This window comes from Vombatus ursinus, unplaced genomic scaffold (assembly GCF_900497805.2).
Source record: "Vombatus ursinus unplaced genomic scaffold, bare-nosed wombat genome assembly UNPS02009975.1, whole genome shotgun sequence".
NCBI classification, from domain to species: domain Eukaryota; kingdom Metazoa; phylum Chordata; class Mammalia; order Diprotodontia; family Vombatidae; genus Vombatus; species Vombatus ursinus.
In genome coordinates this window covers 674,692-702,653 of record NW_020949753.1, presented here as the reverse complement: position 1 = coordinate 702,653, position 27,962 = coordinate 674,692, and the positions used below count along the sequence as shown (strand labels likewise).

Sequence of the window (27,962 nt, the reverse complement as noted above, 5' to 3'; positions counted from 1 at the left end):
TATGAAAGCTGTGAAAAGAACTGCCTGTCAGATGAATTTTTCTAAAAAATGCACACTTTTAGTGTCGTGCTAATATTCTAGGTATTTTATAAAATGCCATAATAAAATAACTCAAGAACAAGCATTTATGTTTTAAAAATATTTAGAGGCCATTTCTGTCTATGTCAACACTTAAAGAAGAAAGCGGCACCATGGAGTTATAGATCAATGATTTCAATTCATAAGAATTAAGGCAAATTGAAGTCTTGATTTGGAGCTTGGTTTTATCCTAAAACTAATATAATGTCTTCTTAAGAGATCTGGCAGTAAATTTTGCTCCCTGGATAGGATAGCATTGACAAAGATTAATAGGTAGTCTGGAACATACCAAAAGTTCATTTGTAAGTTCGTTGTTTGGAGTTCAGAATACTTTCCCGTGTAAATAATGATGCTTAGTGGGGGGAATGACGATTAATTTCCCAAGTCAGTCCAAAAAAGCTTATTTGACTCATTATTTCCAGTAGCCACTTTTTTTTTAATGGGAAAATGCACTTTGCTACCAATCATTTGTCATTGTGCTAAATTATAAAGCAGAACATACCACTGTATGTTTGCGGAAGAAACGTACCTCCCCAGTTCAGTTATTTTACCTGTTATTCTGAATTGGGGGGGAAGTCAGTTGCCAGACGACTTCATAAAGTGGAGGTGAAGGGGGGTATAGCCCTTTCATCTCTGCCCATCAGAGATTGCTTGTATTTCATAAAATAATTAAAATGCAAGTTGTTCAATGCTTAAAAATATAACACCACCTTTATCTGGAAAACATTGATACATAGAATAATGACCACTGATTGATCCTGAAGTTTTTGTTGTAAGTTCTCTTCCATTTACCTATACAAATGTTAAATAAGACAAAATGCCACCCACTAGAACTGAGCTAAAACTAAACAGATTAAAATTGAACTTCCTATTAAGATGATGCCATTAAGAACACAGGCTGCCCAGAGTGAGAAGTACAGTAACATGTAGAAAGTACTTTGGAAAGCTTAAGCGTTACACAAATTGTCAGTTCTATTAGCAATACAATTGGTACTGGTCCTGTTTCAATGAACAAATTAACCCAGGGTTTACCTTAATGATACTTGGAACCCCGGGAAAATGAGTCTTTCTGAGCAGCTGAAAAATTCTAACACTTTTAATCATTCATTATGAAGATATTTCTAAGATATTTTACATATTTCTCAGTACTTTTCTGGAGGACATATTGAATATGATATAGCCTTTTCTTGATGACTCAGGATCATCAGTTGATAAACTGTGGTGTCCATAGGGAGGGGGTATATTGATGTGTGTGGTATTTCACTCTTACATGAAATGTCCAGAGTGCTCCTTTTTGAAATTTGGAATCTGTTTTCCCTAATTTTTATGACTATTTCTTTGCTGTTGACTATCACTTCTTGTTGTCAGCTATGCCTATATAGTAGGCCCACTATGCCCTTTTAATTTGTTGCTATGCTTAGAATGGCCTTTAAATAACACCTTTCATTAGGGCATGAGTGATACGTTTCACTGTGAATAAAATGTATGCATTTTTGTGCATGAATTTTACAACCATCTCTACGTGACTGTTCAGAGGTCTTTTTTTCCCTTTCTATTTCTCATGCTCAAAATATGATGGATTTTGGAAACTGAATTCTAGATAGGAGTGAGATTATGTATTTTAAGAATAAAAATGAGACAGGTAGGTAGTATAATGCATAGAGTGCACAACTTAAAGTCAGGAAGACTGTTCAGATCTTGCCTAAAATGCTTTCTGGTTGTACAACTCTGGGAAAGTCACTTAACCTCTCTCATTCTGTTTCTTCATCTTTAAAATGGGGATACTGTTGGCACCCCCTCCACAGGATTCTTGTGAGGATCTAATAACAGATTTAAAACTCTTTATAGATCTTAAAATGCTATATAAATTTTAAAAAGAATAAAAGCAAACTTTCTAGATGTTTTAAATTTTGACACTTTTTTTTTTTTAGATTTTATGCAAAATAAATGTCTATTAGGGACATCTAGATGTCTCAGTAGATAGAGCGCTGAGCCTGGAGTCAGAAAGACCTGATTTCAAATCCAGCCTCAGACACTGTGACCCTGGGCAAGTCACTTCACTTCTGTTTGCCTTAAACCACCGTAGAAGGAGGTGCCAAACCATTCCAATATCTTTGCCAAGAAAACCCCGTGGACAGTGTAGTCCATGGGGTGACAAAGAGTCAGTTGTGACTGAACAACAACAAAATGTATGTTAGAAGATATGCCCACTTGAAGGTATCTTAGTGAGCCCAATACTGCCTAGTTAACTCTCCACATTTGTTTCCTGTTCCCTTTCCCAAGCAAGAAAGGCAAATTCTTTCACCTTAACTGCTGTTTTCATCCTACTCTTTATTCCTTCAGGAGATGAGGGAGAAATAGTAGTAGCTGACACTGAAGAATATGTCCTGAAGCTTGATATAGACCCTCCACAGTTGCCCATTTTCCTAATTGGATAACTTAGCCTTAAGAAGATGATCTTTATGAACCCAGCTGAAACCATGTTCTCCAACAGCGTAATCACGAAATGAGGGTAGAGCTCACAGCTTTAATTGTGACTATCCTAGAATAATTCTACATTCATTTACTTGCAGATGGGAACATCGTATAGACAAAGTTTTAAAGTTGAACTGTTCAGAAAGTTGAATTTGTTGAAGGAAATTACTTTAATTGTGCACTTAAAGAATTTTCTTGGTTAAGGTGTTGTCTCATTAGGTGCTGCTAACACAACAGGGAAGGAGAGGAGGGTAGCATTTCAAGCCTGAAGCAAACTATAATTTCAATTTCCATTGATAACAACAATGTTTAAAGATGAAAATAAATGTAATGATTGTAGGGTAGAATCTAAAGGACAGTTTACTCTAGCAGTAAAGTTGCCTGCAGTGTGCTCAGGCTAGGCCATGGTGACTGTGCATCTAGGACCCATTACTGGTATTACATCCTTCAGGAAAGCACCTAGCTTCTTACGCATTTAGAAAGAAAACCTATATGTAGTCATAGATTTGTGGGGGTGTTACATGGGTGGTTCTCAGACTTCATAGTTTACTGTGTTTTACTTATATCTGTTAGGCATTCACTTCTCAATGTTCTTTCTTTTCTTCTTTAATGTTCTTAGTAGTTCTATCATTCTTTCCGCTTTCTGGTACTTGACATCAAGACACCAAATTATGTTGATCAGCAAGGTACTCTAGTCTTTGTCAGATACTTAAAGCTTTTGTACCCACTACCTTGAGCTAGCTTTCCTCAACCTAGTTTAACCATTGGAGCTTGAAATATGTTGATGTAACCTATAACTACTAGACAGAGGGTATGGATTACCATTTAGGGGAAAATAAAATTAAACCTATTTTCATAATAAAAAAATTGCCACATAGAGTAGTTTTGATGAAATAGTTTCATATTTTATTGCTTAGCAAGAAGGTCACTAACATTAGTATTCATATCATGTGGAAACAACAAGGTTTTACAAAGATTTTATGTGATGGCATTGTCCTGTAGCTCTCAGCTTTACAGTCAGATCCTTTATAAAATATATATTAAAATTTTTATATAACAAATTTTTTCTTAATCTCTAGCTGGTGGTTCACTTATTTTATTTTTTGTTTTATTAGTGCTTTTTGTTTTTTACAACACTGTTACTTCCCAATCTTATTCCACCCTTTATCCCCAAAAGACTTTCTTATAGCAAGAAAAAAGTTAAAACAAAGCAAACTTGCTCCTTGGTCAAGAGGACGTTGGTGTCATCATCAGGTCTCTGGAAACAAGATTTGACATTATGTGTAATTTAAATTCTAGTGTTTTAGGTGCTGTTTTCATTTACATTATTAAGTCACAGTGTCATTATTGTAGTCATTTTATATCTTATTCCATTGGTTTTGCTTTCTTTTGCCTCTCATCAGTTCACGTCTTTCCCATATTTGTCTGACTTCCTCTTATTCATCATTTCTTATAGTGTAACAGTGTTCTAGTTTCTGTTTCACTTGTATCTCACAATTTTATTCAACCATTCTTCAAGTGATGGCATCTACTTAGTTTGTAGTGGGCCTCTTAATTTTAAGCAATATTCAACAAAACAATTTCAATACCACAAGAGAATTTGGGTAACTCATGGTATTTATTATGAAAAATTGACATATATTTCCTTCCTGATTGATGCAGTTGAAAACTTACCACCTGTGTGACTATGGGCAAGTTATTTAACTCCTCTGAGCTGTGGGTTCCTAATTTGTAAAATGAGGGGGAAAGATCAATGATCTTTAAGGTCCTTTCTAGCTCTAAAAATTTTGTGATTATTCTTTTATTAGTTTATCAACACATAGAATCAGGTTATATTATAGTCTCTTTTGAATAGATTTCCCAGCTGGATGGAAAATTCTAATAACAGATTCTATTAGTTTTAGGTCTTACAAGCAATGCAGTTTTTGATTTTTTTTTTAAATTATAGAGTTTCTGAATAGATGTATGTCAGAGGAAATGTTTGGCTCATTCATTAAAAATAAGAATTTATTAACTGTTCTATATGTGTAACCACTAAGTCCACAAGAAATAGCATATACTTACTGGTGTTAGAGAAACATAAACTTTAGTTAGGAAAATTAGGCATACTCATGTACTTCATTGGATCTGTGATTTTCCTGATTTGGATCCTACCCCCAGTTATGTAGAGTGCAGTCTATCCCCGCCTTCTCCGTGACCTCCCATGACTCCTTTGTTGAGGAGCTACCTGATATTCTGGAAGGCTTCTTTTTAGATCTTGAAATATTATGAAATACTGAAAGACTAGTCATCTACTGTTATACATTAAGTACCACAATTGGGATATAGATTGGACTAGCGTTTAAACTTGGTGTGTTTCTGCTTGAGGATGTAGCTTGCCACAAGATGGAATTATAATCACGTATATCCTGATAACTTTGTCCTGACATTGGTGAAAACTGGTGGATAAGCATGTAAGTCAGTGAAAAGTGAACCATATCCCTTATTTATTTATTTTTTATTTTTTATTATTTTGAGTTATCAACAATCACTTCCATAAGCTTTTGAGTTTAAAATTTTTCTCCCTGTTCCTCCCCACCTCCCTCCCTAAGACGACGCGCAATCTGACATAAGCTCAACATATACATTCCTATTAAACATATTTTTACTTTAGTCATGTTGTAAGGGAGAATTAGAACCAATAGGAGGAACCACAAGAAAGAGGAAACAAAACAGAAGGAAAAAAAAAGAGCAAATAGTATGCTTCGATCTGCATTTATACTCCATAGTTCTTTCTTTGGATGTGGATAGCATTTTCCATCATGACAGCTTTGGAGATGTCTTAGATCCTTGCATTGCTGAGAAGGACTAAGTCTATCAAAGTTAGTCATCACACAATGTGGCTGTTACTGTACACAACGTTCTCCTGGTTCTGCTCACTTTACTCAGCATCAGTTCATACAAGTCTTTCCAGGTTTTTCTGACGTCTGCCTGCTCATCATTTCTTATAGCACAATAGTATTCCATCACATTCATATAAAACAGCTTGCTCAGCCATTCCCCAATTGATGGGCATCCTCTTAGTTTCCACTTCTTTGCCACCACAAAAAGAGCTGCTATAAATATTTTTGTACATGTAGGGTCCTTTTCCCATTTGTGTGATCTCTTTGGGATACAGACCTAGAAGTGATATTGCCGGGTCAAAGGGTATGCCCATTGTGAACTATATCCTTTAGGCACCATCAAGTGAGCAGAGAAGTGAAATAGGAAACTTCAGAAAGTCGAGATTGCCTATCTAGGAAAGAGACAGGAGGGAGAGCTGCCATGTTCACTCAGGGTAAGGACAGGGCCTTGGAAGAGGGACTTAAGTTAAACCAGAGGAAGAAGGGCTGGTACGGATAAAAAAGGAACATCAGCTAGAACAGAAATGAGAGTCAGTATTTAGTGGGTTAATGTTACAGAGCACCTGGAGATTACTACCTCTGTAACTGCAGAAATACTGTAAACTTGTCTTTGACAGATAACCATTTTTACTGTCTTGTTGATTGATCACCAACATTTTCTTGATTTAAGTTACCTGTATGTAGCCTAATATATCTGTTGTAATGTGGTTTGCTTACTTTTATTCACTAAATATTTCAGAAATTGGAAATGCCTATGCTGTTTTAAGCAATCCTGAAAAAAGAAAGCAGTATGACCTCACAGGCAATGAAGACCAAGCGTGTAATCACCAAAACAATGGTAGATTTAATTTCCACAGAGGTTGTGAAGCTGATATAACTCCAGAAGATTTGTTTAATATATTCTTTGGTGGTGGATTTCCATCAGGTACTGTAATGGTTATTCATATACAGCTTATTTATTGAAGTTAGAGATTTTCATTTTAGTCTTTTGCACAGTTTGTCTTATCACGCTCATCTTTGCTAAAGATGCAGAGTTGTGAGCAAGTCTGGGAGGTGGAAATGGGTGTCTATTACTGCCTTTAATGTCATCTCGCCTTCTGAGGGCAATGAAGCTCATGGCTCTTCTCTACCAGAAAAGCTAGAGGGAAGAGGCAGGAAATTAGATAATAAGTAATACCTTACAGATGTACGGTTTCATCTCTGAGGGCTACTAGGTAACATCTAGAAAGCACTTTACAGACCTTCAAGCTCTGTGCAAATGTGAGCTAGTGTTACTGCTGGAAGATAAAAATACCTTGGGTGTAAACTCTTTGACTATACAGGAATTATTTTGTTTGAACAGGTTTCCTATTTGCAAAATATCATTAATGGTAATTTGTCAGTGAAAAGTTTGGACCATGTGTTTAAGTAAACACAATTTTATTGTGTTCAGGTACATAGAGTAATTGGAATGAAGCTGTTAAATTGATGCCTAATAGAAGTTACAAACAACAAAATAAATATAGTTAACATACGGCGAGACTTTGTGGTGTAGTGGATAAGAGAACCAGTCTCAGAGTCAGGAAGGCCTGCCTGGTTTCTGGTTCTGCCTCTGACATACCCAGCGTGTATGACCTGGGACAAGTCACTGACCCTCACAGTGCCCTGGACAGCTCTTGTAGACTAGGAGATGCTGAACAACTGCGGATCAGCATTGGGAAAGGCAGCTTCCTTATCTGGAGTTTGCCTTTGCCAGTGAAATCCCCTATCTATTTATGTATTCACTGATTGAACAGCTTTATCAATTAACGATTGGCATTGCCACAGCTTTAATCTAGTAGATAAGATCTAAAAGATCTTGTCTATTCAGCAAAAAATTTGACCACTATTAATTAAATGTCTACTGTGTGCAAGAAACTGCCCAAGATACTGGAGACACACAGGCTCTAAGTACTTAGGTTTTAATGAGGGAGAAGGATAGGCACACAAAAACTGTAATACAGGATAGAATGAGAATACATAGACAAGATCCAAAGTGCAATGCAAAATTTGAGAGTGAAAAAGATCATTTTCACCTGGGCAAGTCACTGCAGGTTTCATGAAGTAATTGACATCTGAATTGGATCTGTAATGGGAGGGAGGATTGGGGGGCAGGGCGGGGTGGTACATAACAGATGAGTAGAGGGAGAAGGTCTGTTCTCAGTGTGAAGAACAAAGACAAAGGAAAGGAAAAAATTATGAGTAATGAAGAGCAGTCCAGTTTAGCTGCAGCATCGACTGCATAAAGGGGCATATTATGAAACAAAGCTGGAAAAATAGGTTGGAGCTAGATTTTAGAAGCCATTACATATCTTAAGTCAAGCAGTTGAAAGCAGTTACAGTTTTTTGAGAAGAGAAGTGAAAGAACATTGCAGTGTTTTAAAAAGATGGCTCAAGCTTTGGTGTAGAGGATGTGATACTCAAGGAGGAAGATCAGTTAAGAGGTTATTTATTACAACAGTCTGTATGAAAACAATGAGGGTCTCAACAAGGGTGACTGCAATAACTGGAGAAGAGTAACCTTACTCAATCAAAAGATATTTCAGGGACGGTTTGAACTGCTGTAAATTAGTAGTGATTTATTAGTAAAATTAGTAGATTCCTAATTAATGAGACAGAAGATCTTTGCCTCCTGTCCTTTTCTGAGTGATACTAATCATTTTAGTTAATTATGTAACTTTTTTAAAAAATAAGCTATATTTTGCCCTTCAGAGCAAAGGTACTATGTGAATGCAAAATAATGACTAAATTTGTTATCTAAATTGTGAAGTATTAAAATAATAAATTTTTTTTAATTAATAAAATTACTTTAGTTTGATCTTGAGCAATGGGAAAAATTAATGGTGCCATTAATAAGGAAGAAGAAAATTACCTTTTTGGCCAAAAATAATGAATTTGATTTGGGGAAATACTGAGTTTGACGTAATGGTAAAACACTAATTTCTTATGAAAGAAGTGCCATGGGAATGAGATCTAGAAGTATCTTACAGGTGTCTTTATAAAATCCTTATGCAAGATGTTAAGCTTTTAAACTTGAATAACCTGGGATGTGGGCGCCATACAATCAGTGATCTTGATGAAAATGACTTAGAAATTTTCTTTTCATAGCTGATATGAACTTCAGTTCTGCTAGCCATAGAATGCAGTTTACTATCTTATCCATGGTAATCATTTTTCTTTAATACACAATTTGAACGAATACAATGTAATCCATTCTGTTATATAGCTGTCTTAAATTTTGCTGCTAAATACCATATGTTTATTGTTTCTGTTGCACCTAAAACCCAAGTTATTTAAATTTAAAAGTAGCCTAAAACTTTTTAAAGAATCTTTATAATTGATAGACATGGTTTGCTTTAAAAAAAAAAGAAGAAGAAGAAGAAAGAAAAACTCTTCGTATTTGACCTGCAGGTGTCACTTAAACAGTGATTGTGGATATTGTGAATGATAATAATTTGATTATAGTTCTTGAGTTTTGGATTGTTCTTTTTTTTTTAAGCTTTTTGGTCATGACTGCTATTTTGGCTTAACATTGCTTTTAACTCTTCAGGTAGTGTACATTCATTTTCTAATGGACGAGCTGGATATAGTCATCACCACCAACATCGGCATAGTGGACATGAGAGAGAAGAAGAAAGAGGCGATGTATGTTTTGAGATGTCATTTTTTGTATTTACCTTGTTCCCAGAAATTATCTTAAGTGGTATGATTCATAGAGAGGTCTGTATCAAAAATAAACTTATAAGTACAGTTTGTACTGAAACTGTCCAGAGCATCCACAAATAAGAAGGCAAATCTGCATTTACATCTGATCACTTCTGGTCCCACCATCAAAGGGAATATGGATTTTTCTGTGCCTTACATCTTGGAATCACAGCCTATCACACCTCATTCCTCTTGCCCCCCAATCCTTTCCCACAATCCTGGCCTAAGTAGACCAGAAACACCTTTCAAAGTACCATTTAGTATTCAGTTTTGCTTCAAGATAGTGTGAGAAATCTTGGGAGTAACAAAGTTCCTACTTTGTAAAATAATAAAGTTAATTACAAGTATAAAACTTCATTACTTTCATAAATTTAATATAACATGAAAGGTCTTGTTTTTACAGGTTCAACCTATTTCCAAAGTTGTACAGCTATTTTAAATCCTATCCTTTGGGAAAACGCATTCTTTCCTTGCTCTGGGCTCCAGGCCCAGCCCCTCAGTTTCATGTCAGGGCCTCCTCTACAACCACCTGAACCTTGATTTTGGATTCCATCCAGCACTGCTGTAACAAGTCTCTCTCGAGGGCTTTTCTGCATGGGGAAAAGACCCCTCCAAGGCTGCTTCCCACTAGGAAGCCTTTTTTCTTAACTGCTCTGTCCAGGTAGTCGCTACCTTCACGTTTACATAGATCAGATCATTTCTTTCTTTTTTTTTTCCGTTCTTCTTTCTCTTGAAAGGTTCTTTGTTTCACTTTTGCTCTAGTCCATCCATGAGCAGGTTCTTCCACAAACACATAAAACTTTATATCATGTTTCGATACCTATTGACCAATTCCTGGCTAATGGATAAACTTTCATTGAGAAATTCACAAGTACCAATTTAAAAATATGCCTACGGTAACTTTTTTTTCCTGTGACGGAAATGAGGAATACAAGTTGCAGGTATTTCACCCCAGTATTTGCTTAGTCTTCCATAGCAACAAATTATATAAATATCTGTTCCCTGAATACCATCTCTTCACTTTTCATGTATTTAGAATTTTTTTTCATTGAACCTAATCCAGTTTGTTTCACTTTAGTATTATGTGATTATCTAAAATCTTCGCTGTAGTCATTCACTGGCATCTTAGCCTAGGAGAGCCCTAACAGAGAGGTATCCAGGCCTTCCACTTTTTCCTTAAGTATTTGTTACTTCTCTTTTCCTGGAAGACAAAAATTGGATGATGAGGAAGTCTGCTCTGTGTTCTCTGTGAATATGGAGAGTAACAACGTGGTGTGCTGACAAGGTCATCAAAGTGGAAGGCAAGGGATTTGTGTTTTATCTTCCACTAACTAGCTGTACAACCTTTTTCTCATCTGTAAAATGAAGACTGGAATAAATTATCTCTAAGGCCCCTTCCAAGTCTAAAATTCTGTTTTCAAACTAACTATTTATTTGTCAAGTCCCAATATATTGAAAGCTTCCTGCTTGATCAGAAACTTCCATTTGCCAAGTTAGTTCTTAAAGGTACAAATAATTCTTTTTATTTAATAGGGTATGTTTAGTAAAATAAACCCTACTAAATTAGTAGTTATAAATCATACGTATTTCCTAGAATTTGAAACTGATTTTCTATACACCTGGCACATAAAACCGGAGTGACCTCAGGACAGCCTTTCTCATGCTTGCCTCCAGGGCTCCCAGATGCCTGGGACACAATACCATCAGGCTCTATTGTTTCCCTCCCTAGGTCGGATTTCTGGATGCCCCCAAGACACAGTAACACTTCCTACGTTGAGGCTAGGCATTTGAGGGCCTGAGCCTGGTGAGTAGGGGAGAGGGAGATGGAAACCATGAACCTTGTGGTCACCAGCCTATATCAACAAGCCCTCCCATATACTGATACTTTGCCAGTACTTATCCCGCTTTGGCTGGTATGTTCCTCCCTTACTCTTCCCATCCCTGTGATTGTGAACCCCTGATGGCTGAAGGACAAACTCCCATCCCAACCCCAGGTGTCCCTCCATCCTTCTTGCATACCTCAGCCTACCCCCTTACATCCCGCTTGAGATCTGCTTCCCCTCCCTCCCTTTTCACTATGCCTTCTGGAACCCTAGAATTAATACATGTTCTTTCATTATAGGTCTGTTCCTCCCTCTTTTCATCTTTTGGTACTCACTGCGTTCTCCCCTCCAGAAGATACTACATCACTGGCCATCCTTTCCTGCACTAGTTGCAACTTCCTTCATGCCGCACAACTCTGGTCCCCGTGTGTCTGAATTGTCCTTGTTCCCCCTTGCCACGTTCAGACTCTCCCTGTGCCCCCATCATTCAGCAGCCTCTTCTTTGAGATTCTCTGTAACCCAGTTGATCCTCCAGATCCTAATGACTGTTACCTGCTGACCGTCAGGACATTCTTCCTTGTTTCTCAGTGAGTTTAGTCCTTCATTAGCAATCATTTCACCCCAGCCCCACGATTCTTAATTCTGTTCGACTTGGATGATCTGCCTCTGTTTCATACAGTGATGGTCGTACTCTGCATCCTGCCTTCACCTGGAAGCACTCTTTTCCATGTCAGAGAACACCAAAATTCACGTATCTGATCATTCTCTTTCATCAGTCTGTCTCTCCCTGAGCCTTACTCTTCTCCACCCACTCTTCATCCACACTGTCACCTCAGTACCTTCGCAGGCTGTTGCCCCAGCTCAGCCTGTACCATCCTCCCTTCACTACCCCTTGGGGGACCAGGTCAGCTCCACACTATCCTTCACTGTCTCCTCTCATGCTCCCTCGTCTAATCGTCATGTATATCTTGCCAAGCCCCAGCTTTAGATTATTCTCGTCATGCATCTTTTGCTCCTACTCACATGCTACCGAATGGCACTGATGGAAATCACGAAATTAGGCAAAGTCCACTGCAGATTTGTTCAGCTGTCACATCTTATTATTTTTCTCTCTTCAGAACCTGTGGCCCGTCAGAGGATTTTGGGTGGCCCAGGAAAAATGTATAGGAAAACATCTCTACATTTTCCCCTTTCTCACATAACCGCTGGCCTGGTTCAAGCCTCTGTCCCCTCTCTCCTAAACTACAGTAGTAGCTTACTGCTTTGTTTCCCTGTCTCAAGTCTTTACTTATCCTTAGTCCCAGTCCATCCTTCATGCAGTTGCCAAAGTGATTTTCCAAACAAAAAACCCAGGTGTAATCACATTACGCTCCTACCCAGTCAGCTCCAGTGACTCCCTATTAGCTTTAGAATCAAATAAAATGCCTCTCTTTGGCCTTAAAGATTCTTGCAAACTGAGCCACTTCTGTCTTCTTACACATTATTTCACTCAGCATCCTCTCTTGCAGCCTCATCTGACGTCACCATGCTTTTGTGGTGATTGTCCCCTCTGGATAGAGCATTCCCCCTCCTCAACACCACCTCTTAGAATTTCTGGCCATTTCTTTGGGAAGCCTTATCACTCTCCCCACTATGAATCGACTTTCTCTTTATACTCTATGTGGCTATTTATCCCCCGTCAGCATGTAAGTTATTTCAGGGTTCGGGGCAGGGACTGCGTTTTCTTTGTAGCCCTAGCTGTTAGCAGAGTGCTTGGCACACAGTAAGTGCTTAATACATACTTGTTGATTGATTGAATACTATTACATTCCTTGCCTACTATTTTGTGAGGATCAGATTAGATTATATGTAAGTGTTGTGAAAATCTGGAAAACATCATACAAATGTGTAGGGTAATGCTGTTTCTGTTCATATAATGCTTTCGATTGGATAGTTAAGCCCTGTTGAATTCATTTTTACCAGTTTCTGTTCTAGGGGCACTTACTTTTCTTCATAGTAAATTCCTTACTTCCAGATCTGTTTTTTCATTCAAGTGTATTTTTACACAGTGGGATAAAATACCACTCTACCTCCTACTTAGTTTCAAGACTATATGGTTTCTAGAGGCAGCTACTTGGCACAGTGGATAGAGCACCGACCCTGAAGTCAGGAGGACCTGAGTTCAAGTCCGACCTCAGACCAAACACTTGACACTTACTAGCTGTGTGACCCTGGGCAAGTCGCTTAGCCCCAGTTGCCTTAAAAAAAAAAAAAGACTATATGGTTTCTCAAGGTTTCATAAGTAAAGTTTCCTAGGACTATCTTGCTGCAAATTGCAGTTTTGACTTTTAAAAAATTATTGTTTGGCTTGCATTGGTAGAAGGAGTTTCTTCATTGGGAGTTGCTTTTTTTTTTTTCCGATGAGGCAGTTGGGATTAAGTGACTTGCCCAGGGTCACACAGTAAGTGTTTTGTGTCTGAGGCTGGATTTGAACTCAGGTCCTCCTGACTCCAGGGTTGGTACTCTATCCATTGGGCTTACCTAGCTGTCCCTCAGAGTTACTCTCAGTGATAAAATCAAGTCTGGACCAAAACGATTTTTTGATTTAGGCTTGGGCTTACATTACCTGTTCTCTAGTATTTCATGTAGATTTTAATCAGTTGATTTTACAAACCAGCTCACAGGCCTATTTGCACCTTCCCACCCGCTGTTTGTTTCCTTCCTGAAGATTTTATTGTAATCTGTAACTTATGACTATGACTTGGTCATATGCTCATTATAAAGAAAAATCTACTTGTAAGGTTCCAACTTCTACGTTATCTTTCAAGCAAACTTAATATGCAGGAAAGGGATAATTATTCACATTTTTTAAAAAGTTTTTTTTTAACGTTCACTAGCATATATTTAATTTATTCTTTATTATTTGATAGGCTGGGTGGGAGGAGGAGTAGAAAAATACTTTGTTACAAGATGTTAGAAACGATGGCCACTTTAATCGGAAGGAAACATAGTTGTAAATCAATGAGGAAATAATCCAATTTTCAGAAATTTGGCACAAAATTTTTCAGAACTAGGGGCAGCTAGGTGGCTCAGTGGATAGAGCACTTAACACTTATTAGCTGTGTGACCCTGGGCAAGTCACTTAACCCCATTGCTTAGCCAAAAAAAAAAAATTCAGAACTCAAGCTGTTGTGAAATGTGAGAAAGTATGAAACACGGTCTTCCTCTCACACAACCCAGGATCTCTGTCAATCTATTTAATATTGTTAATGACCCTCTAGGTTTTAACTTTCAATTGTAATTCAGTTTCTATTCAGGAGCTCGACTATACAAGACAGCAAGGTTTCTCTGAGAAAGTGCATGGGATTAGGAGTGTGAAGGTTCCGGGATCAGGAGTGTGCAGGTTCCGGGATCAGGAGTGTGCAGGTTCCAGGCTTAGATCTCCCCCTAAGTACTGTCTGTGACCTGGAACAGTCACTTCTCTCTGAGTCTCCTGTTATTCCTCTATAAAATGCACGCGTTAGGCTGAGTATTTTCTGAAGACCTTTTCCATTCTTAGATTCCTGGATTTTGTATAACTTTTCACTGGAGAAGACATTTAGGTTCTAATTAGTTATTTTTTTGTATTTTGTAGGGAGGTTTCTCTGTGTTTATACAGCTGATGCCCATTGTGGTGTTGATCCTCGTGTCCTTGTTAAGTCAGCTGATGGTCTCTAATCCTCCTTACTCCTTATATCCCAGATCGTAAGTAGTTCATCATTTTACAGTGGATTGGTTTCCTTAGCGGTCTTTCCAGCAGTGGAATTACCAGAATAATTTTCATTTTTTTTCTGGATTTTACCAAGTTAATGACTGTGAAGTGTATTTATTTTCCTTTTCTAATCTAGCTTATTTAGTTGGATTAATAAAGGAAAGAGGTGCTGTGATTAAACTTGATAGCTATTTTATATGAAAAGATGATATGATAACCTCGTACTTTTCTACTTTCAAGGCAAAATTAAAATGACTACTTTCTTCCTTTCTGTAGATGTAAGGAAGTGAGGGAAAACTTCATTTTCCTGTATATATTAGCATATGTAACTGTTATAGAGCATAGAATAAAGAGAAGTTGATGTTACTCCTTGTTTACATGAAGCTCACTTTCTCACAGAATCTGAAATGAATCTTGAATTGTACTGTTAAATTCTTTATCTTTATGCCGTTTATTCCAGTATTCCAGACAAATTTAGTTTTCTTAACATCGGGCTTATTGATTGGGAAAATTAGCAAACTTTTTTTTGTCTTCATTGAATAGAGATTTGTTCATTAAAAGATGTAGTGCATTTACATGATTGTCATTAAATTTACCTGTTCTAAATAAGACCTATCTCTGCTTAAGTAGAAATTCAGACAACGATATAGTTTTGTTTGCTTTTTAAATCCAAAATAAAACTTACTGTATTGAAATTATTTCAGTTTAGAGAATGATCACAGTAGCTTTTTGAAAATTAAGGTGAATATTATCAATTTCATATTTTTACTGTTCCTTTGGTAACTTGTTTTTTTCTAATTTAGTTTTAGTTCATAAAAACTAATAAGCATTTATCTGTTTTACAGTGGTTCAGGACAAACCATTAAAATGCAGACAGAAAACTTGGGTGTCATTTATTACGTCAACAAGGATTTTAAGAATGAATATAAAGGAACGTTATTACAAAAGGTAGAAAAAAGTGTAGAAGAAGATTATGTGACTAATATTCGAAATAATTGCTGGAAAGAAAGACAACAAAGTAAGTTGCACAAATAATTGACATTTTAAGATTTTTCAAGAGCAGATTTACTACAGATTCCCTGACTTGCTCTTTGTACCATGCTTTCCCTTGTGATCCTCATTCATTTTCCCGCCCCCTCCCTCCCTCCTCTTCTCCATGTCTTTCTCTCTCCCTGCCTTCTGTTTCTGTGGGCTCTCTTTCCATCTCAAGTCTGTGCTTCTCTCATTTTTTTTTTTGGTTGCATCAAAGTAATATTTGTGTGACTTCATGTAAAGCTTAGATACTGATCTGGATGCCGACAAAATTTCTCCTGATGTATAGATGGTTCACTAAGAAAGTCACAGAAGCTGAAGAAGGCATACATATGGATTGTCATCTTTCTGTTACAGATGGGTAGCTGCATTATTACTTCTTATCTGTTGCTAAATACTCAGTATTTCCAGTTAGCACTGAATGAGAAAAATGTGATAGAATGGAATCAGCACTTCAGATGGAATTAGGAGCCCCGGGTTTGAGAGCTGACTGAATTTGATTAGCTGTGATTATGGGCAGGTCTCCTAGCTTCCTCTTCTGTAAATGGGGAAAGTTCATCCTTGTATGAACTACCTACTTGAACTTATTCAGATCAGGGAGTGTTCAGAGATTCACTCCATGAAGCTAACCATGTGTTTTGGTCAGATCCTTTCACCACTATGAGCCTTATTTTTTATGAGGAGATTCTGTATCCTGTAGTGCCCTGAAATGATTTTTTAAGAAGAATTGTTTTATAAAATAGTCTGGTGTAATGGAGAGAACATGGAAAGATTCTGATCCCACTGGCCAGCTGCATGGCCTTGAACATAGGATCCTAGATGCAGAGCTGGAGCTTCACAACAAAACACACGGCTGACTTTGAGTGGTCTTCGTTTTCTCAACCTCAGGACGTCTCTGGATAAGGATTGAAATGTTCAGGAGATGGATTAATGCGGAGGAGTTGGATACTGAGGAGCTGGATGAATGAATGGTTAAATAATCGGCCATGGGACAACATTTTGTTTTTAGTTGTTCATTTTATTAATAACCATTACAGAGAAGCCTCAAAAGTAATGTGTTCATTTGACAATAAAACAGGCCCCCTCCAGTAACCTTCACACACTTTTGCCTGGTGTTGTAAATGAGAAAATATGCTCACAATATGATTTAGTTTATACTAGCTTAACATTAAACTATTCCAAAGGTCACGATCAGTTTATACAGTGTCAATAGCTGTTAACCTTAACTGTTAACTCAGTGCCCAAAGATAAAAGGTCAGTGTGGTATTTCTTGAAATGGTTGCAGAATTAAGGGGCAGCCAGGTGGTGCAGTGGATAAAGCATGGGCCCACGGAGTCAGGGGGACCTGAGTTCAAATACAGCCTCAGGTGCTTACTAGCTATGTGACCTTGGGCAATTGACTTAACCCCAATTTCGTCTCCCCCCTCCAAAAATAAAAAGAAAAGGAAATGATTGGAGGAAACTGAGACGCAGAACATGTGAACCCCATGTGCTTCCTATAGTCGTCATGGCCAGATCTTATATACGGGCCAGTTCTCCTTCCATGTCCCTTGAGCACAGACTTAAACGTCTGTTGTGTCTTTCATATGATAAGTGTTCTGTATACATTTTGGTTTATGATGAATAGCATTCTCACCCTCCCTCACTCCTATATTATGGGGCAGAGTCAAATTTTTCTTTCTGCAGGTTTTTTCTTTTTTCCCTAAGGCTACGTATATGGTATTGTTAATATTTAAATTCGCTAGACATCAGCGGCATTGCATCCACTGTGGTCCTTCCGTTCCCTCCGATAGAGGTGTCAGTGGAAGATGGCAGCAAGTTCAGCAGCACCCGGCTTAAATAAATGAACGACTGAAAACAGAATGTTATTTCGTGGCTGATTATTTAACCATTCATTCATTAACCTGCATAACTTTCTTGTTTGTAAGGATAGAGAATCCTTTTAGGGAACAGTCAAACTGTCAAGTATTTAAGATTGTTACATGAAAGAAGCTCGTGCTGCATGGGCCCAGAGGAGGGAATTTGAGCCGTCTGTCCTGGTGGGGCATGAGGTGTCCCGAGAAGTGTAGGGGGCTCCCCAGCAGGGCGAGCAAGAAGGGCGGCTCCAGGCAGAGGGAGGTGATAGGTGGAGGGGCCTTGGATTGACCCAGGATGACTCGAGTCGTGGTCGGTGACAGCTAGGATCCAAACCCGACCCCTCATCCAATGCTTGGTGCAGGAGGGGGAGAAACAGTAACATGCTTCTGGGCAGGGGGTTTTAGTCAGCAGAGTTTTTTATGGAGTGACTGTAAATGACACTATATTTTAGAAACATAATTATTTCTTAAATTTTTAAAACTGTTTTTGTGTTTAAAGAAACAGATATGCAGTATGCAGCAAAAGTGTACCGGGATGATCGGCTACGAAAAAAGGCAGAAGCACTAAGCATGGACAACTGTAAAGAATTAGAGCGGCTGACGAGTATCTATAGAGGAGGATGAACCGGGATTTTCCTTTACCTCTTTTAGCACACTTTTTTTTTCTGTACAAGAAGAAATTTAGTTTCGTTGTAAAATCTCGAAAAAGAGTTGGATATTAAAAACTAAGCTGAGTAGTTGCTCCCTGAAATCTTATGCTATAGCACTCAAAACAGTTAATGGCTTCTTTACTTCATAAGAAATGGAAAAGTAAAATTCATGATTTAGTTATGCATCTCTTCATTGTTATTTAGTTTTACTTCCAATGCTTACCTAATTCTTTAATTACAGATTATTCAGAAAGGATTATCATACCTCTAGCAGTTTTCCAGTTATAGTGATTCCCTTCTTCCCTTGTCATGTAAATATTTATGAAAAAAAACCATTTTGTGTATATACAAGTTATTGACTTTATATTTAAAAATCTCAGAAGTTTAGCTCCATGAAACACTTCAGCTCACTGATGGAATAACTATATGACAATGTTACTTTTTCCTTGTCAGGTGTCCAGTGTGTGGAGTTTAAACAATGACACTTTTTTTTTAAAGGCAATTTAACTTTGTGTAAAAAAAAATCTTCTAGCTTTATCTGCTTAGAAGAATTTAATATTTTTAAATGTATATTCCTGAATATATGTTGAGATGAATTGAACTGGTGTAGATTATCAGTTTGCCATTTAGTTTTATGAATTGCTAAGCAATGTGAGGAAATGAAAAGCTATCCTGATTAATTTAAAAATAAATACAATAAAAAAGATATACAGATACTTAATGTTGACATTTCTTGAGAAGTAAATGTCAGTTTTGAAATTCTGAAAGTAAATATATCCCTTTGCCCCCACCCCCAGCCAATTTATGTCCATTTAAAAGCTTCTAAAATTTATGAAGGAAAAGACTTTTTCCCCCCTACAAAAATTTGCGTTTTCTTAGTGCTCATTTCATGCTTAGTCTCGAAAGTAAATTCATTCTTTTGTAAGCAAGTGGTAAGAAAAGTTACTACTAAAATTAAGCCTTATGCCTTTAACACTATTGCCAACAACTGAACTTTTAGATAGATAACTTGCAAAATTATTTGATCTGTTTGGATATATACAGAGATGAGCAGAAAAATAGTGGCAGGTAGAATAATCATTTACAGGAAGTTTCTGTAGCGCCACTCTGAACTTAAAATCGACTCACCATTTGATGTAGTCAAATTTAATCTTAATAGAAAATACACATTTTTGTAATGAAATCCATTAGTATAAATTAGAAACAAATGTAAGCAGTTGGATATTGGTTTTTGTGCCTGTAAATTGAGTATGAGAGTATTTTATTTGAAATTTTCTACATTGAATAGTTGTCATATTTTGATCATTTTGCTTCATACTCATTTAATGGAACAAGAACAAGTCCTTGACAGTTTTTCTACTTGATGAGAATCCTAGAAATTTGGTAATAGTCGCAGTGCTCATTGTGTTTAGAAATTATTTCTGAACTTAGCTAATTTATTGTCAGTCTAATAAATTCCTGCTAAAATGACCATTCTCCTTAAAATTGTCCTGTCGTACCTCTTTTTCCAAGTAACTCACTAGAATTGCTTGGCTGCATCATAAATTATATAACAGCATAGTAATTAAGGAATAGTAGAAAACCCAATCATGTTTTACTTAATTTTTAGAAAAGTGGCCTTTAGAATAAATAGCATACTTAAAAGGGAATTACAATTTGAAGTATTTCCTTCAGCCTGCAGCGTGGGCTGTTAGCAGATAAATCTTTACAAGAGACCATTGTTATTTATTTTGAAAGTATTATAATCATTAGAAAACATACAAATTTGGATTAGAATTACAATATTTTCATCCATTTCTTTTTCCAGTTTCACAGGAATGGTGGGCATAAATTGGGGTAGTTTCTTTGAATTCAACCCTACTGCTTAATAATTCTTTTTCTTTTAATTTGGAGTTTGGGGGTGTTGGTGACATTGGTACAGTTAAGTGAAGTTGTATGATGCTAACTTATACATGGTTCTAGACAGTGTTATGCTTTTATTGTATTGGTGTGTTCCATCAAATTTTATAAAATATTAAAGCAAAATATGCTTGGGAAAAAAACATTCTAAAATTGATTGTAATCACTCATAATGGCTGAGCGAATTTTAGGATGGCCTGCTGACCACATCTCAGGAGCTTCTGCTGCTTTGTACTCTGGAGATGAGAAAAGTTGGGTTTTCTATACTGTCTGCATGCTGGTTTTAAAAAAAAAAAAAAGGTCCATTCCTTTTAGTATTTTAAGGTGTATGAAGGAAGATTTGGCCACCTCGAGGTGGGAAGTTTTTCATATTTGATATTCATTTCAAAGAAAAATTTTTTGCCTGTGAAATATTATTATTTATAAAAGGTATGTGTTCAGCCCAGATTCCAAACTAAAACTTTTCATCACTGTCCACAGGCTCCCCATCATGGAGGACAGCTGCACTGTGCTATAGATATTTTACGCTGTCTTATTCAATTGGCATCAAAGAAATTTTTCATACCATGTCCTTAAATTCCTCACATTAGTAACAGATTAAAGCTTCTACAGTCATACAGGATAAAGTTTGTGAGTGAATTGAGACAAAGTAGAATCTCACTACTTAATTTGGTCACTTTTGTTCTCCCTTGCCCTATAGTTTACAGATGGATTGGTGCTAGTTGCCACCTTGGCTAATTTTTAGAGTTGTTGAGGATTTCACACTCAACATTGTATAGTAATTTCAGGTTAGTTCTTGAAAAGTGAAAATGATTCATTTCAGAACTAATTGGATTTGGATGCATCTGTAACTATTTGTTTCATACTCTTTAACATAAAATATGACTATTATGCAAATACTCTGGAAGAAGTAGTGAAGCCCTTATTTATGAGCATCATTACACTAATCTGCTTGTACTACCTCTACTTAGATTGGTTTTCTGCATTTTCCCCCTCAACACACCCTACCCCAAACCCTAAAACCAAAAAACCTTCATCTCCAACCCCATACCTAACAACTGAAAGGCCTAGTTGCTGCACTTAGATTGATTTAAAATTGTTTCCTCTTGATCTTCATTATTTTGAAATACGTATGTCATCTGGCAACATAACACTACCTGATTAAACATGTTTTAATTTTTTACATAATTATATACAAATTGAATCTCCCACTGATATTACGGCAGTAACAAAAATTCTTGTTGTTTGCCTGAGTTCTAATCAAGGCAGCTTTCCTATTAAGCAAGTATTATGTGAAAGAATCAAAAGGTTCATTGAAAAACTTATTTAGTGTCCCTGTGGGAGACTTGGATCCAGTTAAGTAATCTTATAACTCCTGAGCCTCACACTGTATAAGGCAGAAAGGAGAGCTACATGAAATCTTCCCTCCCCATATGGATATGAAAACCACAGTGAACAGGCTATGTGCTACTTTACAAACTATGTGACTAAACTGATGAGTGCAAAAAGAATAGTCTGGCACATACATTTGTTATTTAAAGTTTTAGTGCCAGCAAATCCCTTTATATATTTTTGAAAGAAAATAAATAAAATGAGGATCCCCTTAAGGAATTTTACATATCATTGATCTGATGGGAAACATGGTAATAGAATTCAGGCTTCCTTTTTAGTTTAATTACTGTTACGATACATATTTCATGTGAATGGAAGCAGCTTTCTTTTAAATAACATTATTACTTTAAAACACTCCTTATATTAAGGATTGTGTAGCCTTTTTTTTTTTTAAATAAATTCCCTTTGCATGTATAACTTTTCCCTGATCAAGATAAGATTTTTCTTTTCATTTAATGCCAACATTTGCTGGTCTCGGGACCATTAGATTTGTGAATACTCTGTGTATTGTGTGTGTGTGTATAGGTGTATATATTTTTTTCAGCTAATACCTCAAACTTGTGATTGTTTAATTAATACCACAATATGTTTGCACAGAGCAGGGCTTCCATTAGCAGAAGGATTAATCTTCTAATTCTAGGCATTCAGTTCAGAATCCTGTGAAATATGAATTCTAAACCTTTTCGTTAATCCTTTTTTCCCTAAGAGTATAGCTATTCCTATTCTAAGTTCCAGTGTTCAAAATCACCTGTACCTGTTTCTCTTCAAAGCAATCTGAAAGTATGCTGGGTAAGAAGCATTTCCTAAAATGTCTCTATCAGTTCATTACAATTGATATTTGAAACTGTAACTCACCAAGACTATTACACCAAGAAGATAATTAACATCTGGTCCCAGACATGCTTCAGTATTGCTTCAAGTGTGGGTCCAGACCCCATAGGGTTGCAGTCGGTAGTTTAAGAAGCAGAAGGGGTCAGGAGTAAAAGAAGTGTAAGAAGCCCTGGAAATAATTCCACTTTGCAGAAGACAATATGCCTTATTAAAACATTCCAGTTTGATAAGCCACTTTTCCACTTTCACAAACTGAAATAATGGAACTTTCATATGGGTACCAATGAACTATATATGGCATGGGTTTTGATAATGAAAAGTTCAGTTCTTGTTCCGGCTAGTCATAACGACAAGAAACAAACCCAATAAAAGGATGGACTCAGTTGATCATGTGTTGATATTGAGAAATGCTTCTTACCTGTTCTCATCTTTCTGTTATTCAGTATACCTCCTGCTAGTCCAAAATTTAGTTGGTATGCTTTTGAAAGCCACAGATAATTTTCCCAGTGTGTGTAGGAATTTTAATGGAAGCCTTGTAAAGAAAATTTAATGAAGTGAAGCTGGCATCTTATATAGGAGATCTTATTTTGTCTATATAGTGCATTCGAGATTACAAAATGAACTGTCTGATTTGTAACATATTTACTGTAATATCAGACTTATATCAAAATAAAATTATTTTCTGTGTGAGAACTGTGTTAAAGAAATGGCATTTGATTTTACTTTTGTAAACTTGTAAATTCTGTTGAATGCTTTATGATAAATTTGTTTTTCAGTTCCTAGTTTTCATGTCTGTACAAGGTGGGAACAGATTGAACTGTATTATTCTCCCTGCAAAAGATTACAATACAAGTTCACTTAAAAGGTTTGTTGGATTTTATGATTCTTGGCCTTCCTGCAATCCCTCCTCTACATAGAACTAAGGGTCATTTTGCATTTTTCTTTGTTTCATGGGTTACCTTGGGCAGAGTACTTTTCACCCACCACCCACCTCACAGATAGTTGTGAGGAAAGTACTTTGCAACCTTTTAAAGTTCTGCTTAATAATTCATCCTCCTAATAGTTAGGCTGGATCTGGGAAAGCAGATAGTCAAATATGGTCCCTTTGAAAAGGACCACATTTGAAGCCTTTCCAGTCTACCTGAAATCTTGTGAAATATGGATTCTAAGACCTTTCATTAATCCTTTTTTTCACAGGAAAAAAAATGAGTCACTGTAGTAAGACTTTTTGTGGAGAGGATGCTAAAAATCATGGTTTATATCTTGTGCCATTCACAATAGCATAGTAATGGGTCACATACAAAACTGCAGTTATACAGAAATGCAATGCCTTACACATCGTAAACATACATTCATGCTCAGATAAATTTTTCTCATTAACCACTCTGAGGAAAAAAAAAAACCAAACATATCCTAATTATAGCTGCACAATCAGGGACAAACACCATTGCTTCAGCTAGGTTACAGACCTCAGTTACATTTTTCTCAATCCCTAGCTGTTTGGGGCCTAGAAGTTAGTTTCGTTTTTTTGTTTGCTTTTGTTTTTCATGTTTTTGTTTTCAGAAGGCCATTTCTTAAAATATCCTAGTTTTTAGCATTGGCCTTCTCACAGAGCATGTATTTTTAATTGGCTGTCCGAAGCTGAAAGGAGTTTTTGCTTTGGACAGTTGACAGGTTAACTGGTGCTGAAAATGCCAGGTATATATCAGGTCTGACTGTGATTGTGACCCATACATATGTTTGTATATGTACGCATACGTACACAAATAAATGGACATCTATGATTCCAACATTTATGAGCCATTATAATTTATTGTTCTTTTAGGTTCTAAAATCTTCCACATAGCTGCCAAAATAAATTTTCTAAAGTACAGGTCTGATCACGTCCCTCACCAACTGATCTGTTGTTTTCTGATAAAATACAAAATCCTCACAATGTCACCCTCTAGCTCTAAACTGCCTTTCTAGACTTATTTCATATTACCACCTATTACCTACACAGTTTTAACCAAGTAGACCTACTTGCAGTCATAGGATTGGCTGTGGTGATGGGAGGAACCTTAGCACATCTAATTAAAGGAAATTGTGTGCAAGATCACACGGGTTTTTCCGGCAAATTTGAACCAAGGGACTCAGATTCCTCTGGAAAGGGCCAATATTCTTCTCCTATGCCACATTGTCTCCCCAATTTCACCAGGCCTAGAATGATCCCCCTTCTTATCACTGGTTCTTCGAATCCTTAGCATCCTTCAAGCCTTAGCTTATGTATTACCTTCTCCAGGAACCATTTCCTGATCGCCTTCATTTCTAGTGTTTTTGCCTTCTAGTTATCTTGTATTAATTGTTAAGAGTTTAGCAGAGAGCTCCTTGAGAAAAGGGATTGGTTTTTGTTTTCGTTTTTTTGCCCGCCTTGTATCCCCAACACTTAATCCAGGGCCTGGCAGATAATACGCACTTACATGCTTATTGATGATTTGTTTAGGTATTTTGTCTACCACCATGGATCAGTCTACAAGAATTTGTTAAATGCATGTTGTGTGCTTGTCATTGGTCATACAAAGAGTAGGAAACAGTCCCGACCTCAAGGACGTTCTTTTGTAGAAATATCATTTGCATGTATATGTATAAAATATGTACCTGGAGGGAAAGCACTTGAGCTGAGCTTTGAAGGAAACTAAGGTATCTAAGAGGTAGAGGTGAGGAAGGGATGCATTCCAGGCATGGTAAGGCGCCCTATGCAAAGGCATAGAGGTTGGGGTTGGAATGTCATGGGTGAGAAAGAGCAGCAAGGGCCCATTTGGCTGGATCATAGAATGCATGAAAGGGAATAATACAATCCCAGAGAGCAGATCAGTACCAGAGTGCATTAGATGCCAGCAGTGTCTGCATTTGACCCTCGAGGTAACAGAGCCACTGCACCTTCTTTGACTTAGGATTGACATGGTCATGCCTGTGCTTTAGGTGCTATATGGAGGCTGGTTTGGAGAAGGGAGAAGCTGAAACAGACCAGTATTGCTGCTGTAATAGTTCAAATGAGAGGGTAAGGTTCCAGATTAGAGTGGTAAGCCATGAGAAAGGGCCTGATGTGACCATTGGGGAGTTGGAAACACTGTGCGGAGCTGATGGGGTGAGGAAGAGAGGAGAGTCAATGATGCCTCAAAGGTTATGGACCTGGGTGACTGGAAGGACCCTGGTGTGCCCTGAAAGAAATGGGATTGGGATACATGACCAAGTGGGGACCACCATATTCCAGATGTAAACGTCATACCCTGCTTGAGAACCTCATTTCTCAAGTGGCCAAAATGAAAGAAACTTGCCTCACTCCTAAGTGTAATGGAGTATTGAGCGAGAACTCAGCCATTTTCTTCCTCTACTTCCATTCCTTTCGGAAAGGTCTGTTGTATGCAATGTCAGGTCCTTTATATGTCAGTCATGTGGAGATGCAGAGTAACATGAAACAATTTCTATGATCACTTCTTCCTTCTCTATTACCATAGGAGATGGTCTCTGGACTTCTCTATGTGACTAATAGAAAAGCATTCTTTTGTACCCAGGAAACCATGAATAAAATTACTTCCCACAATGGTCTTACTGAAAAAGATAAGGTTTGAGGTTTCAGGAGCTCCCACTGCTCCCTTATAATCTGAACCCCAGAGGGGCAAAAGCAATCACCAGCAAGAATGTCCCAGTCCACAGCATCAAAAAGATAAAAGCATCAGATTTCAGGGAGCTTCAAACAACTTGGGTATTAGTACATTGGCTCATTTCTTAAAAAATAAACTACACCAAAATTTTTATTTGACCACAACAGATTTGCTTTATCTTTTGTCTGACCTAGTACAGGTGCACTCTTGTTTCATATTTTATTCTACAAAAATTTTTGCAGAGTTCCTGTACTCAGTAGCAGGGGCTAGGGGCTTTTGAATATTCAGCAAGATTTAGGACAACTAACTACTGCCTTCTTGGAGCTTATAATCTAATTGAAGTATAACATATATATGTATATGTGTGTGTGTGTATATATATGTATATATGTGTGTGTATATATATATATATATACACACACACATAGCACACACAAGTACTGCAGTATAAGGAATGAGTTCAAATAATAGAGGCATTTGAACAAGTTCAGTATACTTATTGAGAAGCTGTTTGTATGTGGAGCATTATTAATGAAGACAGCCCCTGCTCTCTGGGAGTTTCCGGTCCACTAGAGGGATATCATAAAAACGATACTGGAAAGTAGTATACAAGTGTCCTGGGAGTGGGGCAAACTGTATGAAATCCATCGGGAAAGATTGATGAGAGTGTCAGCAAGGCTTTCTATTGAAAGCAGCCTTTGAGTTGGGCTTTGAAGGAGAAGTGAGGTAGGATTGCAGCAGGCAAAGGAAGCCAACACCATAGGAATAGATCTCAGCATGAGCAGAAACAGCCAATCTCCCATTTTAGCTGCGGTGTAGGTAATACAGTAACTGGTCATGCTCTGTTTAATGGGGACCAGAATGACAAGTTGTGGACATAACTGAGTTTTCGATATTGGTGGGACGTATGTGTGGTCATTTCCTGTGGACAAAGATGTGGGTTGGAAACTTTAAGAGAGGTCAGGACTGGAGCAATGGGTTTTGGTGTCATTTATAGAGGTGGTAACTACTTAAGAAGAGTGAATGAGATTGCTCAGGGAGATACTGTAGAGAAGAGGCCCAGGATGTACCATTGGAGAACAATCCCACTAGTGATCAAAGAAGGTTTCATAAAGCAGCTAAGATGGACCTTGACAAATAACCAGGGGACTTCCATTTTAGAACCATTCAAGATACATAGCAATGATATTCTGACCAGAAACACACAGATGATACAAGATTGGACCAATTAACAATCTATAGTGAAATGGTGGTGGTTTCCTGAATGTCGTTGGCTGACTTCTTTCCTTAGCCTTTCGTCAGACTTGTTAAACCTATTACATTTGTTTATTGGGCACAGGAGTGTACCGAGAGAATTCCAGATCGTTCCTACACCCTAGGATTCAGACCAAACCATAAAGAATATTTAAATACAGCAGGCATTTACTAAACACCTATATGCCAGGGACTGTCAGGCACGTGGAGTTTGGTTGGTTCCATTGGTACAGGGAATTCTCAGGTGAGGAAATTCCCTTTCCTAACTCAGATCAGCAACTGTTTCTGCAACTTTACAGCCTTAGGGAGTTATTCAGACAAACATTGAGAGGTTAGATGGTAGCCAGGGTCACATGGCTATGTGTTGTTATAAGCATGGCTTGAACTCAGGCCATCCTGACTACTAGCCACTAGGGATAAAAAGAAGGGACTGATGCGAATCTGGCCTCAGACACTTACTAGCTGTGTGACTGAACAAGTCACTTAATCCTGTTTGCTTCAGTGTCCTCATCTGTAAAATAAGCTGGAAAAGGATATAGCAAACCACTCAAAAAAAAAAAAGTGGGATTACAAAGATTCAGACGCTACTGGAACGACTGAACAGCACAGCTATGCTATGGTAGCAGATCCAGATCCAGAAAAGATCATGGACTCCTAACCTACGTGAAAAAGCTTTGTGAAAGAGAATATTAG

General features: G+C 37.4%; 1 protein-coding gene across 2 annotated transcripts in view; it reads left to right on the top strand.

Annotated features, from left to right (window-relative positions):
• The window catches only part of DNAJB14 (DnaJ heat shock protein family (Hsp40) member B14), an 88,601-nt gene extending 65,362 nt beyond the window's left edge, over positions 1–23,239 (top strand). For both annotated transcript variants that reach the window (XM_027853402.1, XM_027853403.1), the window contains 5 exons: positions 6,175–6,360; positions 9,004–9,098; positions 14,595–14,704; positions 15,557–15,729; positions 18,099–23,239. In XM_027853402.1, coding sequence (XP_027709203.1) covers positions 6,175–6,360; positions 9,004–9,098; positions 14,595–14,704; positions 15,557–15,729; positions 18,099–18,223 — 689 coding nt within the window. In that variant the 3' untranslated portion in view covers positions 18,224–23,239. The remainder of the gene's footprint in view (positions 1–6,174; positions 6,361–9,003; positions 9,099–14,594; positions 14,705–15,556; positions 15,730–18,098) is intronic.
• The last annotated feature ends 4,723 nt before the right edge of the window (positions 23,240–27,962 follow it).